General features: G+C 47.4%; 2 protein-coding genes across 2 annotated transcripts; both read right to left on the reverse strand.

Annotated features, from left to right (window-relative positions):
• Window positions 1-1,846: 1,846 nt before the first annotated feature.
• On the reverse strand, window positions 1,847-6,143 carry LOC143216964 (bone morphogenetic protein 2). The gene is made up of 5 exons (XM_076440602.1): window positions 4,338-6,143; window positions 3,828-3,984; window positions 3,602-3,747; window positions 3,434-3,535; window positions 1,847-3,347 (listed from the first exon to the last, which is right to left on the reverse strand). Exons 1-5 carry the CDS (start codon window positions 4,506-4,508, stop codon window positions 2,400-2,402), a joined length of 1,524 nt encoding a protein of 507 aa, XP_076296717.1. The 5' UTR covers window positions 4,509-6,143; the 3' UTR covers window positions 1,847-2,399.
• A 156-nt stretch (window positions 6,144-6,299) lies between these two features.
• Window positions 6,300-13,768, reverse strand: LOC143216985 (uncharacterized). The gene is made up of 8 exons (XM_076440647.1): window positions 13,552-13,768; window positions 12,961-13,059; window positions 10,759-10,862; window positions 7,419-7,632; window positions 7,289-7,342; window positions 7,065-7,207; window positions 6,843-6,997; window positions 6,300-6,515 (listed from the first exon to the last, which is right to left on the reverse strand). Exons 1-8 carry the CDS (start codon window positions 13,628-13,630, stop codon window positions 6,458-6,460), a joined length of 906 nt encoding a protein of 301 aa, XP_076296762.1. The 5' UTR covers window positions 13,631-13,768; the 3' UTR covers window positions 6,300-6,457.
• Between the last annotated feature and the right edge of the window lie 36 nt (window positions 13,769-13,804).

Below are 13,804 nucleotides of genomic sequence, written 5' to 3' on the forward strand. Positions count from 1 at the left end.
GCAGCGGCGATGGCACGCGAACGATCAGGTCGCCGCGCAAATATGCAAATCCCCGTATATCGAAAGCGCCACGGTTTTCTGCTCCCCTTCATCGCCTTATTTATCGGCCTCCCGTATTTCTCGCCGCGACTCATCCGCCTCTAGCACTTTGTTGCTTTTCATACCGGAGAATTATACTTTCGCGAAACGTCCCCTGCTCGAGGGGAGCGTTCCGTTCCGTTAGGCCACCTCCACAGACCCAAAATGTAAAGTATCGTCCATTAATAATTAATAAAGGCCGATCTTTATTTAGCTGTATGAATTTGGACAATTTTTCTGGCAGAAAAATGATGTTAGTTAGCTGAACAATCTGGTAAAATTTCTGTAAAGTCTCAAGAAGATTCGCAAAGGCGTAGTCCCAACCTGGCTCAATTTGTGGAGAGCAACAATAGCGGCATTTTCAAAATTTCTATTTCGCATCACCTAGTGAACTAACTCTTCTAACTTCTCCGATATATCCGGGTCTCCCGGTGGAATTTTGAGAAAGTTGTGGCGGTTCGAAGTCTGCTCAACACGTCGAATTACATCGAAGTGATTATCAAAAAGTTGACAGCACTAAAAATATGAATTCGTAAAGCTGAAATTAACTAGAATCTATTCTCCCGCGCGCGTTTATTACGGTCCTGGAGCGATAAATCAATGGTGGCGCGTTGGACAAACGGAAATCGAGGACAGATCGAGGAAAAACCTAAAATTATGCCTGTGGACAAATTGGTCTCCGGGGCTGTGGGTAAGGTTCGCGTGGGTGGGAATTTATTCGCGTGCAACGAGCCCAGTGTCTCGGGGCGGCTAACGAGAAAACAGGAAGACGCCGAGACGGTCAATCCTGTCTGATATCGCCTAATCGGCCTTGTAATTTCGCTTTGGATTCGCTGCCGGTCCCCCCCCTGCTAGGTAGATTGGTCCTGCGAGTGGTAGCACTCCGGGGATCCCAGCGGGGTCGTCAAACTAATTTGTTTACCTGTTCAGATATTCCAGCAATGAAATGAAACGAATAAAACGTCGAGTCGGGTGGTGGTAGCAAAAGAAAAACGAATACGGGAACGGGCGGACCGCGAGAAATTTGGAAGAGTTTATTTACTCGGAAGACAGGGAGACAGAAGGGGGTGAAAGTGGCAGCATTTAACACCGGTAGCCAGTGACATTCCGCGACTGCCTTTCTGCATCCAACGGCGCCAAAGTCATCGTCTCCGGCCACTGTTACCGTCACGATCATCTTTATTGGCTCGGCCATTAAGTTTACGAACGAGCGCTCGCCAAAAACACTGCGCGACACTCCGGATCCGTTCACCTGGACTCCGTTTATTTGGGAACCTTCCCGAAAGAGATAAACAGCCCGCAGAACCAGTTAATGCAATCAGGGTGGCGAGAAAACAGTTAAATCATTGCTTCGGCAAAGTGAGAACTGGCAAAATTAAGAAACTCACTTAGTTTAATATAACTTGATCACTGAAAGAGTCTTATCTTTGCGAGTCGAAACGAATTTAAAGAACATTGTTTGTTTTGATAGGGCAATCGTTGTGAAGAACAGACGAATTTCTGTCAAGGTCATATTCTCGAGGATCTCAAGGTCGTCTATATTTCTTTTCAAATGGCGTAATAGCTCGGGATATATTCAATTAGTGTTATTATTGTACGGGGTCACGCCGAGTGTTTCTGCGTTGCGTGACGGGGGTCAACGAAGATTGGTTTGTGCGTCCCCGGAGGCGAATCGCTTCTAAATCGTCTCCATTCATCCTTAATCGTCAGTTCTATGGGTGTTCATGGCCGAAAAATCCGGCGGTCGTCTGGGTGAACGCTCGGGGGCAAGGCAATTGCAAATGAAAGGGTCTCGCTTTGGTCTCGCTTAAATATCCGTGTTTATTCAATCGTAATTAAAATATAAATAACCCTAACGTCTACGATACAGCGTTTTATATACAGTTTCCGGCGTGGCTGCCTGCGTGCGGTTATAGTATAATAATTTAATTAAACGACAATACAAGATACGGTGTCGGGCCGCGCGCCAATCGTGGATACGTGTGACCGTGCGCGAATTTAGGAATGTTCTTATGTACAAAAGTCGGGGGCTTAGGATATCCATTTAGACGACGATCACGAGGCGAATCTCTGGGAATGACTCTCGTTCCAATCATTTCTTACGTCGCCACTAGACACGAGCACACATTCGATCTCATTCTCTCACAGTCATTCTTCACAGTCATCCTGTCTCTCGATACCCTCTGTCTTCATCTATAATCTACAAGGCCGAGTCACAAAACTGTATCACCTATCTCAAAAGAAGAATGCTTTAAACGAAAGTAAATTTAGGTGGTACAGTTAAGCGGCTCACCTTGTATACTTTCTTTCTAGAGGAGTCTCTAGCGGCATCCGCAGCGATCCGCGATCATGTCCTGATAGTTCTTTAGGATTATGTTCTCGTTATCATCGAAGAAGAGGATGGGTGTTCCTAGGAGCTTGGTGGGCACGCAGCAAGGTCGCTCGATGTCCTGCGCCAGGCCCATCTTGTGAACTATGCCCTGGATGGTCGCATGATTCGTCGGCTGCTGGTCCTGGCTGAGCGGGGACTCGCAGACGCCTTTACAGTGGTTGGCCGAGTAGCCTACCGGAGCTATGATCGACGAGGAGAGTCCAATTTCCTTAAAATCTACGTAGAGCTCGTGCCTCGAGCACTCGGTGACATTCTGCTGAACGGAAGCGTGGCTTTTGGTGGCCCGTTTCTCTCTGCGGTTCTTCACACGCAGCTTGGACCTCCGGTGGTCCAATCTTCCCCTGCGCATGGCTCTTCTGTAAATGTCCATCGAGAGGAACAGAGCGTCGTTGGAGAAAGGATTCTCGTGACGATCCGACAAGGAAGTCGCCTCCCTGCGACGACGATTAGAGAATTGTTCGTCTTCTAAGTCCTTCGATTGCGTTCTCTTCTGTCGTTGGAAAAATTCGGACCTCTCCCCACCCTCCCATCTCGCTTCCTCCGGTTGACCTTTTCGCGAGCGTCTATCGAGGCTCTTGTCATTATACTCGTTCTTCAGATCAATCTTCTCGTCCTCTTCGTCGTACGACACTTCGCCCTCGACCTCGTTGTTGTTCCCGTACGCGTAATAGCGCGGGATCATCTTCTTATTGCTCTGATCGCTACGGCCGTCGTCGTCGAATAGAACCAAGATCGGCTGCTTGCTGTGGTGGTACTCGTTGCGACGCGAGAACTCCACGTCCACTTGGTCCTCGAACAGGGTCGACGCCGTCACTAGGAGACCCAGATTAGGCTCGCCGCTCAGCCAAGCGAGCACCGCTTGCTTCACGTTGAAGATCTGAAGACAAACGGAGGAAGAATTTAAAAAATGTTAATATCCAGGGCCTACGCCATACTCCCCCATGTTTAATCAATGAGTCTCACCTGCCAACCGGAAGCGTGCGCCCCGACATACCGAACATTCAGGAGCTTATGCTGCTGAGGAGCATCCAGGCTCTTCTCGTCCAGAACTTGGTAGACCCTTATCTAGAAAAGTACAAAATCAATCGAGATTCCCAAACAATACTGGCCTAATCTCGTCCGGATATTCACCAGGTAGTAAGCAGAGGCTAACGTGGAAGGATGCGCGGTTTTCGCCGACGTCCTCTTCCGGTACAAGTGCAGCTCCGCTTCTAGAACAGACTCGTCCACCTCCAACCCCGTGATGTTGAAGAAGTAGAACCTCGACATGGATGTATCTGCCGGAGAATCATCGTTTCGATCAGGATATTCGTGTACACGGATTAATCGATTCGAGGGAGCATCGAAGATCAAGTACCTCTTTCGATGAAGCTGCGAACGACCTTGGCATTGTACGGGTTTCTACCGCGAGTGACACCGCTGGAATCGGCGACGTTGTTGTACAACTCCACCATAAACTGCGGGGGCACCTTGCGACGGCCCGTCTTCTCGCCATGGCTGCGGATTCCGAGCACCTGTAACGATTTCGTCTTAACCCTTCGCACTCGCAGCTGTTTTAACTCGAAAACGAAACGTTTCTGCCGACCTAAAATATCTCCATTCTCTATGATCTTTTAAATTTGGTAATTGATCAGATACCGACATATCTACTAACGTAAACAATATTTTAAATAATGGCACCCCTCGGGTGCTAAGGGCTAACGCAACATCCACGGATCTTCAACTATCTTAACACTTTATCTAGCTTATCAACACGTTCGCTACCAGCATTTCTTTCGCTGTCTACAATCACTGTTAATTATGGGTCATAGGACTTTCAAAAATAATGGAATAATCGCCACGGGAGCACAGTTTTCTGATCACGGACCTGTTGCAGCTTCTCCAGAGCCTCGTCTCGGAGAGCATGATTGTCCTCGCCGTGATCGAGGTCGGCCAAGGACCAGGAGTCCTCCGATCCTTCAGCATGGTCACCATGAGCGTCCAGGGTCCTCGACAGCAACAGCAACCCCAGGAAGAGGTACGGCACGGTACTCGTCATCCCTCTCTTCTGTCGTCCCTTATTCCGACTATTCTTCTTGGCTCGTGGTAATCTCGACGACTATACGATTACTAATTAGCTCGATGATCACGACCTGCATCGACCGAACACCCGGGATTGTTCTCGCGCGACGGGGCAAAGGAAACTGCGTTCTCGCGAGGTAGGAGAGCGGACACCTTCTCTCTGCTTGGCGGACAGGAGGTTTGCCGAACCGAACGGGACGCTAAGTAGCATATGGGAGGTCTTCGCTGCGAGGAGTCACCTTTATGCTATGCCGGGAGTTGCCTCCCCCGCGTTGCTCCCCGCAGCGACATCGGCTTCTTCTCACACGGGACACCGACGCACAGTGGTCGATTTTTCGAAAAAGTGGGACAAAAATCAGCACGGCAGTGTATCAAATTAATCGAGCTAGCTTCTACTAGCGGAACGTGTTCGTTTATCATTTTCAATATCATTTTATCATTTTCGATTATCGAGATTTTTGTGGTTTGAGATCGAACCAAATAGAAATTATCAGTACATAGTACGTATTAGGTATTAATAGATCAAGTTATATTACAATTTTCCAGACTAATCGACCACTGTGCGAACACGAGAGTCAACGAGACCCTCTCTCGGGGGAGGACGCACACGCGTCATCGAGAGATCACACGGCAGTCAACCCTCCGATAGAGTGGGTCCATTTCGACCCAGACCTTCCACCTACATTTCAATTTTCCACGAAAATTGTGCATTTTCACCCTATGCCGTCTTATTAGGGTTCTATTGCGCTAACAACTTTTACAGTTTCGCCCAGCTGGTTGTTAGCATTCACTCGACCATTTTAGGACGGCTTCATATGCAAAATAAGAGGCCACGGTGGTATTAGGGACAGCAGAAAGAGTAATAGCTAGACTGTGGATCTTTGTGCTAAATGAAAATTGTCTGCGTCAATTGCACGAAGCTCGGGATGAATAAGAACATATTCCTTTTCCTAACAGCTTCAATAAGCTGCCTATCAGCTGACAATAACATAATAATATTTCTTTCATAAAGTATATTTAGAAGAGTTGCTTAAATTAAAATTGTAACTAATGACTATAGCCACCTAAGCTTACAGAGAGGTGGCTATAGTCACCCTGAGCAACCCTACGCGCAAGACACGTGCGAATAGTTCTCGGAAGATTTTCTAACGTCTGAAACTAATTTCAGGGATCACGCAGGACCCAGTGGGACCCGAGAGTTCCTTCTTCATCTTGAGAAGCGGAAGAGGAGGGTGGATAGTCCGGGCGATACCTTTTGGAGTCGATGATGGCACCGGCAGCGGGGCTATTAAAAAAAGCTCACGCTTCCTAAATTCCGGCGGGATTCGTAAGTGGCGAGTTATGTGGCCCCGCCGGCGATATTTAGATGTCGCGAATAATCGGTTGTTTTCCTAAGTGGACGATGACGGATCGCGATGGAGGGTGTCACAGCCGGTATTTCTCGCCCACGCGCGCGTGAGCGTGATCCGAGGATTCTCTCTCGAGTCTCTCTCTCTCTTTCTCTCTCTCTTGGCGACGACCTCGTTCTTTTTGTTGCATTTACTTTCGTACACGGGCGGAGCACGCGGAATGAGAACAACGAATGGAGAGCTTCGGACCCGACGACTCGCTGGTAACTACAAAATTGGCTAGCAGGCAATTTCGGTAGAGACATCGTTGCGAACGGGACGCTCTCGCGTTTGCCAAAAGAAACAAACCGATTCTTATTTTCTACGACGCGGCGCACCGCGAGGAGGATGCGTGCCGGAGATTTTGGATAGCCATGTACTTTTACAAAGTCATCGTACGTTTATTTATCATACCAGTACACGGTGCTTGTAGGAACATCGGAACGGTACTTCGCGGTTCGCGGGCGAAATCGGTTCTTATTTCGTTCCAGTGATTCTTCGGATTGATTTCTTGAGTTCTCGATGATTTCTGTACCGTCTAAACGCAGGCGCACTGAGTGATTTGAATGATCTCCCTCTTCGATCCCCGACGAGTCCTGCAAACGATCGATATGATGTCTTGTTGTTTGGCTAGTGAGTCACATTAGTAGTCATTTTAAGAAATTCATTACAGTGGTGCGCCAGCACTTGTAATAGTTTATAATACATGGCCGAGACATTCAAGACAAGGCATGTTAACAAACTACTTTTATAAAAGTTCTGCACACTGTCTCAGTGAAGCTACGTCCGCATTTGCTACTGCACCTGATTCTGTTACCACGCGTTGCCTAATCGACTAACAAATTTAACGAAACAAGTAACAAGATGCGGTGCCAAATGTGGATGAAGCTTATGGAGCTGTTTGATTGACAATCCTAGGGTACCTGTACTCGTGAACTTTGAATCTAGCGGGCGTGCAGGTGTTCTGCTTCCTGTACAGACTAGCTAAGCATCTCGAAGGCTCCTTCTTCGCCCGCAGCAGACACATTTCCGTCCCGTTGCCTGGACACGATCCGACGCATTGTCCCACGTTGATTTGCTAGAACGATAACAGTCTGTAAAGCGATAGTAATTGGAATTATTTTATAGAAATGGGAAGAACTAACCCGGATGACCGGTCTGACGTCCGTCGTGTTGGTGCCATCTTTGATTTCAACCTCGCTGAAGTCCAAGACAGTCTCCATGTGGTCCATCTTATGGCAGGACCCGGCACAGCCGCATTTCTCGATCACCTGGTACACTTCGTCCCCTAAAATGAGAACAGGTTCGGATATTAGAACATTAGTACTGCTGTCGTTCTATAGTTCTTCCTGTTTTAGACTCCTCTTACCGTTCGGCCCCTTGATGCTGACCGTGCTGTTCCTCAGCGGCTTGCACCCGAGTTCTACGCAAATATGGATGAAGAGAATTATCAAGAAAAATTGGAATAATATTGTACAGAGAAGAAAGGGATGATGTACCTTTATCACAGCGACCCATGCACACGCCAACGTCGATCGTAGCCTGATGAGGGGTACCGGAATGCACTAAATGCGTCATAGATTCCCGTCTGCAGTACGAGTCCAGCGTGCATTCGCAGGCTTCCACGACTTCTATCACGCGGACACCTTGGATCGTCGTCACCCTCTCCATTTTCGCTGCTTTGGAACGACAGTGGGCCTCCTGGGAGCATCTCTAACATTCCGTAACAAAAACTAGCATTAACTTCTTGCCTACTATCAGTCTGAACATTTTTACCATCATATACGAAACTGAAGAAAGCAGTTAAAGCACTGCCCTAAAAATTCACTTTTGTTAGCTCTGCGTGATCAGAATTAGTATTTTGTTAATGTTCTGTTATTTCCAAATTGTTTAAGATTATAAAGATGCATCCATGGGGAATTATTCAACATATTTGTTTGTCTTTACAGCTCCGAATATTACAACAAGTGAGCCACCAGAGCGTCACACCGTGCAAAAAGACGATGCCAACCGGAAAGGCGCTATAGCGAGCGGGGCAAGGTAGCCAGAAGGTGAAAAAGAAAGGCTGAGAAAGCGTGGAAAACGAGGATATACAGAAGCGGCTCGGTATTCCTGGTTGATTTGCGGGTTCTGGGAACGGTGGGGATTTATAATAATCGCGGGGCTGGTTATCTCCTCTTCGGTACTCGATTTCGTTTCGCGAACACGCGGGCCATTTAATTATCCTCGCTGCGGGATAACCGACCGTTATCTTTGTCCATGTAAATCGGGATCTCTCGGATCCTCCTCGGTTCGAATACGGCAGCGATATTTTCTGGCTAAGAATATTTTCTAATAAATTTCGTTCGCCGGGCACATCGATCGTCCGCGCGGCCCGGTCCCAGGAACACAATTCGGGATTTAGTATAGCCGGCCAGGCCGGCGCCAGATCGGTGACCCGGCACGACACGACCTTCCAAGGACGCAAAACACATCCTCTCCTCGCTTCTGCATATCGCGTGCAGAAACGTTTCTTGCATACGGCTACAGCAGCAGCTTGTTTCTCTCCCGCGGCGTGGGTGCTGCAAGATCGTAAACCAACGATCCGGTTGCATCACGTGACCAAAATAGCACGCTGCACCGGGACGAGCAGCGTGAGCTGCTCTAGGGGTCGTTCGCGAATCGTCTGTCTAGGTCCTAGACTCTTGCTGTCCTCCTAGTCTGCATCGTTCGCCCGTTCTGAACCATTGTCGACTCTATTCATCTAATTCTTAAATTAGCAAACAAATTATTCAATTGTTTACACGACAAGGTCCATGTTCCTCCATTCTCTCTATCCATTTTGCGAATAAAAATATCTTTATTCACAATTTCACAGTTCCGGTTGGCTCTGGCTAATTGTACATCGATCTCCTTTCTTCTATACTTGAAGCTGCTCTTCGTCGATCGTTGATCTTCTTGTTAGATTTAACATGATCCATTGGCACCCCTTGCTCTCTAATGCAGAGTTAAATGTATTAATTAATTCTTATGTGTGCATTTCTTACAAAAATTGTATTGGTCGAACACGAACGTATAAAGACATTAGAAGAGTAGAACGATGTTAGTATACATTAATCTCGAATAATTAAAATTAGCACAATAGTCAAGCCTTGTCAAATGGAGTCAGCAGACTCATGATGAAGATCTCATCACACCAAGTCAATTAAAACCGAATTAATATTAATGAAATGCAAAATTGAATTGTGAGAAAGTGTACAAAATTGAGTGGACTGCCTTCGAGTAAATTGTGAAATGGCGAACGTCACAGGTCTGTGACGAACGCGTTAATGTCTTTCGGATAAATCTGAAGAGCCGATCGGTTCTCTGGGCAACCGATAAGTGGATCTAGGGTCGGTCAACGTCCTCCTCTGAATTTCGGTCGAGTGAAGACCGCGGCGCTTGTAAAATGTGCATAATCATCGTTGGAGGATGCGGCTGAGGCTCTTCTCGCGGGGTGCACTCGCCGTAAAAGTCGCGAAGATCGTACGATCGTGCGCGATGCCTGGCGTGGCCGCATTCCAGCTGGCTGGATTGGTCGATCCCATGCGTCATAAATCTACATGACGTTCCTGCTTTTTTTCCGTGGCCCTTCCCGTATAGCCCTTTGGCGTGTCTTGGCCCTTTGGCCGTAGGTACACGTAGCCTGCACCGTGTAGGTACCGTGCACGGTGTCTTTTTTCGTTTCACGAATTCGGAGTCCCGCGGTTTTGCCTCCTTCTTTGCCCCCGTTGGAATTTGCTCCTCCTCCGATCCCAGCCTCCCCCTTCTCGATCGTGATCGAGACCCTCGCGAGATCGTTACCCGAAATCTCGAACGCGCTAAAATCTTCCGACGTCGTCGTCTTTTTCGCGGGCCGACCCGGTTCGACAAACTTCTCCGAGCTTTTTGTCCTTTACAACTGGCTGTTGCACCTGGTGCACGTCCCGTCTGCGTGAGTCATCTTACCTGCATCTGCATTCCCGTTGCGATTGTCTCTGGGACGCGAAACTAACTCTTCGACCACGATTTAGGCGATTATAGATCGTTCGAGACGTCTTTTGGCGATATTTTAAAATAATTGCCGTTGAATATTAACTGGATTGCAGTGTAAAGTGAGAACTTCGCTATCGAGTAACTCGCAATTGTTATTAACAACGCTGATCACTTAGAATTGAGCGCAAAGGGTCTTTTTGTTGTCATCATCGTCATTTGTTATCCCCTCATCAGTCTGAGCGCTATTGTCAAGAGTACTTTGCGATGAATGTGCGACCCCAGCCGTTTCTTTTGTTACAATTATTAGTTAAGTGACCTAACCCAGACCTCGCGCAGGACGCCATTGCCCCCTTTTACTTTAATACGACAGATACCAGCTTGAGTTCAATGAAATATGTAAATCCGTGACAGTCTCTTACAACGAAAGTGTGCAAACTTTAATTCTTAACTCTTTAAGTCTAAATTAAAGTCTAAATAAAAATTAAAATTTTAAGTCTTTGCCCCTTGCGTAAGCAACCGAAATGTATGAACATCCTCAGAGCCTCAGTGTTTAAGATATTTTGCGTTACATTGAATTCTACCACTGTAAATCGGTGTAAAAATATCCAAATAATGAATTCACAATAAGTTAGAAACATTTTACTAAGAATTTAACGAATTGTTAAAGGAAATATAGTGAACGGTTGCCTGTCCACTCGGTTGCCTTCACAAGGGGCAGCCGAGCGGAAGCCCAACCGCATAGCTCTTCATAGACATCAGTTTCGTACATTAATAGAGCACGTGGAGAAAAAGGGAGGATCCCAAACTTCAGAGAATTGAAGGTTTCTCGGGTGGCTAGCAATTTACCTGGACCACGGGTCGACTGGCGTCTCCAGGATCGTCCAGAGTGTGTCTCGGACAGAGTTTGCGGCAGTGTCCGGCGTTGATTTGGATCACCTCCCCCGATATTCCTGGAACGCGACGGGATTCGGTTAGCATAAGCAGCCGCAGGGTGTCCGCGCCGCGGGCACGAAGTTCAATGAAATGTTTCGACGGTGTTTCGTTGCAGCCGAAAGAATGTGACGCGTGTAAATCGGTTGGCGCCGCCAGTAATCGCCCGGGCGTAATTTACGCGTTTGTACGTACAACGCGCGGTTGAAAACGTTGACAGAAGACACCGAGAGGAAGAGGGTGGTCACCGAGTATAGGTGTAACCATGCTATTTTCGGCGCGAGCGCGTGGGACAGCGCGGAATGCCAGGACCCCGGCCTCTGATTCACGTTACACGCCCGCTGTTTCGCACACCCTCCAGCCTCTTAATAACCAGATCCTCTTGGAGTCCCTATTCTATCATTGCCAGAGGTGTGCTAGACGGCCAGACTATTTTCCGTTAATCTTTTCATCAAAGTGTTATCGCTAGACTGCGGATCTTCACGCAAAATAATAACGTTCTGCATTGATTGTAGGGGAAGCAGGAATAAAATAAAAATTCATTTCATCCGTTGATGGCTTTGTTACATTACAAACGACATTACAATTTGTTGAATTTCTTCATAAATGCATAAAGATCCGCAGTCTAGTTATTCTAGCATTATTAAAATTATAAAAACTCTGGATACTACCCTAAAAATAGCAAAAGTTTAGGTAAACTCAATCTTGTCATTTTTAATCGCTATTTTGTAATATATCTTTTGTACAAGTGAAAATATTGAAAATCGGATTGCGCGACTGGATTGCCGATTAAAAAATGCACAACCTCCCATTTAAATCGTCTCTCTAGCCCGGATAGTTCTCGAGATATTCTATAAAATGTTACACTGTGACCTGTAAGGGCTATTTTCATCCCTTCGACGCGTTCGACGATCGATACGGAATTTTCTCTAGCGATACGGTCCTGTTAGCAGACTTTCCCGTGTTTCTGCTTATACACGGTGTATTCAACAAAGGAACGAGAAAAGAAATCGCGGCGTGGAATGCACCCGGAGGGCGGCCAGATGCGTCGATCGCGCGCGACTCGCTTAATTGACAATTGATTCACGGGAAGGGCGGTTGTTCCGTTTCGAGGAACGATCGCTTCGGCGAAACGCTGATTCCTCGATCAATTCGCGATCTCCGATAGACATTCCACGAACCGCGGGACCACCCGTGTCCCTTTGATCGGCCCGCGCTAATTGATCTCTATGGGGCGACCAGTCGAATCGCAAACGAGCGATATTTCGTTTCATCACGGTGAACGAGAATCCGTTAACTTTTCGCGTCGGTTTCGTGGCGTTAGAAGTCGAGCGGCCTGACAGCATTAGTTCATAGAAAATCGAAACCAATTGGACTTGTAAAACACGAACGTACGTGACGAGCTGATTCGAGTAACACTCAATTTCTGCCCATTGAATTGATCGAATAAAATGTTGCATTAGGAATATCAGTTAGGCTAATGAAGGACCATTTGTGTTGCTGGCGATTTGGAGGCGTAATATCGAGATTGGTGCGACTGGTAAATGCGTCAGGTGTATATAGGAAATCCCTGCGTCGAATTGCGGGACACCGGACGCTCCATCCTCTCTCGATCGGCGTCAATTGATTGAACACCCGATATTAATTCGCCGGATCGTGTCTAGCGACAAGGCCACCGGCGTTTACCGCTCGTAGAACATGGGGCGCCGGTATGAGGAACGAGGGAACGCGATTTCCACTTAGCCGGCTCGCTAAAATTACGCAACCGTGCTCCTTCTTCTTTTCCCACCGTCGAGATCCGATTCGGGACCCAGGAAACGCGCCTATCCACCCTACAACCGGCTGCATCCCTCCAATTATCCTTTAACAAGCTTCAGAAGTGACCCCATCTAATTTCCCAATATTAATTGAATAGATGTCTAGTAACAGAGCGTTACTTTTTGTGAAATTTGTCGAAGTACACAGTGGCACTGATAGCACGGAAAGAAATCCATTCTAATTCTTTTTCACTGCTGTCTATGACACCTGCTATTCAAGGAATGGCACCTGACCTATCAACTCTTTGAGTTTCATTGACGGAGGGTATCATCACGTCGGAAGGACTCGCAAAAAGCTTACCGTATCCAACGTCGATCATCTTCTCGTGTTTCGCGCAGCACACATGTTGCCTAGCCTCTTCCCGGCGTACCCTTCCTTCTGTATCCTTGTCGGCGATCGCTGAAACAGACGGTCGATCAGGATCATCCCCAAACATGGTCCCAGAGCTGACGCAACTCTGGAGAACGGTTGCGCGAGGGTGCGCTTATATAAGACAGCTTCTAATCATTCTCTAGTCTACAACTTTCCCTGTCCTCCCCTATTTGCAGCGAGCAGTGCGATAATTGTTTCGTTTGCTTATTAATCCGTGCCTATTTTATGCGAAATCAAAATTGTCCAAGTGAATTTTGAAAAACGTGCATTTTCTCGTCCAGTAATTTAAATAAGTTGAGAATAATGTGATGGCAGCATTCATTCAAAAATTCTATTCGACAGTGAAGACAGAGTAACGTTTGAACAACGAGTCTCCACGCTCTGATCATTTACCGCAGCTTCAAGATAAACGCACCCTTGCTGACAAACGCGGAGATGCAGCGGGACTTCGCCTATTTCTAATGGACTGCCCCCTGAAGCCGGGACGCAGAGAACGTAAAAGATCAATGTCGTGTTTACCTAGTCGTAAATTGGCGAGGCAAACAAGGGTGAAGCCACCGAATACGGCCCACCGACCCCTCGTGATTCTTATTCGCATCGGTACGAATTGCGGTCGAGCCGTGGTAGGTACGGATTGCGGCGAACGGTTTCGCTGAGCGGTTTGTCCGTCGGTTTTCGCAGTGCGAGAGGGTTGGAGGATTTCACCGTCGGCCGTTGCCCAGTTTTCCCCGGTCGACCCCGGATGACTAGATTCGATACTTGTTGGTTACAC

This window comes from Lasioglossum baleicum, chromosome 16 (assembly GCF_051020765.1).
Source record: "Lasioglossum baleicum chromosome 16, iyLasBale1, whole genome shotgun sequence".
In the NCBI taxonomy this organism is placed as follows: domain Eukaryota; kingdom Metazoa; phylum Arthropoda; class Insecta; order Hymenoptera; family Halictidae; genus Lasioglossum; species Lasioglossum baleicum.

Coding starts and splice junctions, on each gene's coding strand:
- LOC143216964 (XM_076440602.1), bottom strand. CDS start 4,508: ATGACGAGTACCGTGCCGTACCTCTTCCTGGGGTTGCTGTTGCTGTCG. Junction 3,536..3,601: donor TAGCCTCTGCTTACTACCTG/GTGAATATCCGG, acceptor GTACTTTTCTAG/ATAAGGGTCTACCAAGTTCT. Junction 3,348..3,433: donor CGCACGCTTCCGGTTGGCAG/GTGAGACTCATT, acceptor GTTTGTCTTCAG/ATCTTCAACGTGAAGCAAGC.
- LOC143216985 (XM_076440647.1), bottom strand. CDS start 13,630: ATGCGAATAAGAATCACGAGGGGTCGGTGGGCCGTATTCGGTGGCTTC. Junction 6,998..7,064: donor ACGTCAGACCGGTCATCCGG/GTTAGTTCTTCC, acceptor TTATCGTTCTAG/CAAATCAACGTGGGACAATG. Junction 6,516..6,842: donor TTCAAAGTTCACGAGTACAG/GTACCCTAGGAT, acceptor GATCGTTTGCAG/GACTCGTCGGGGATCGAAGA.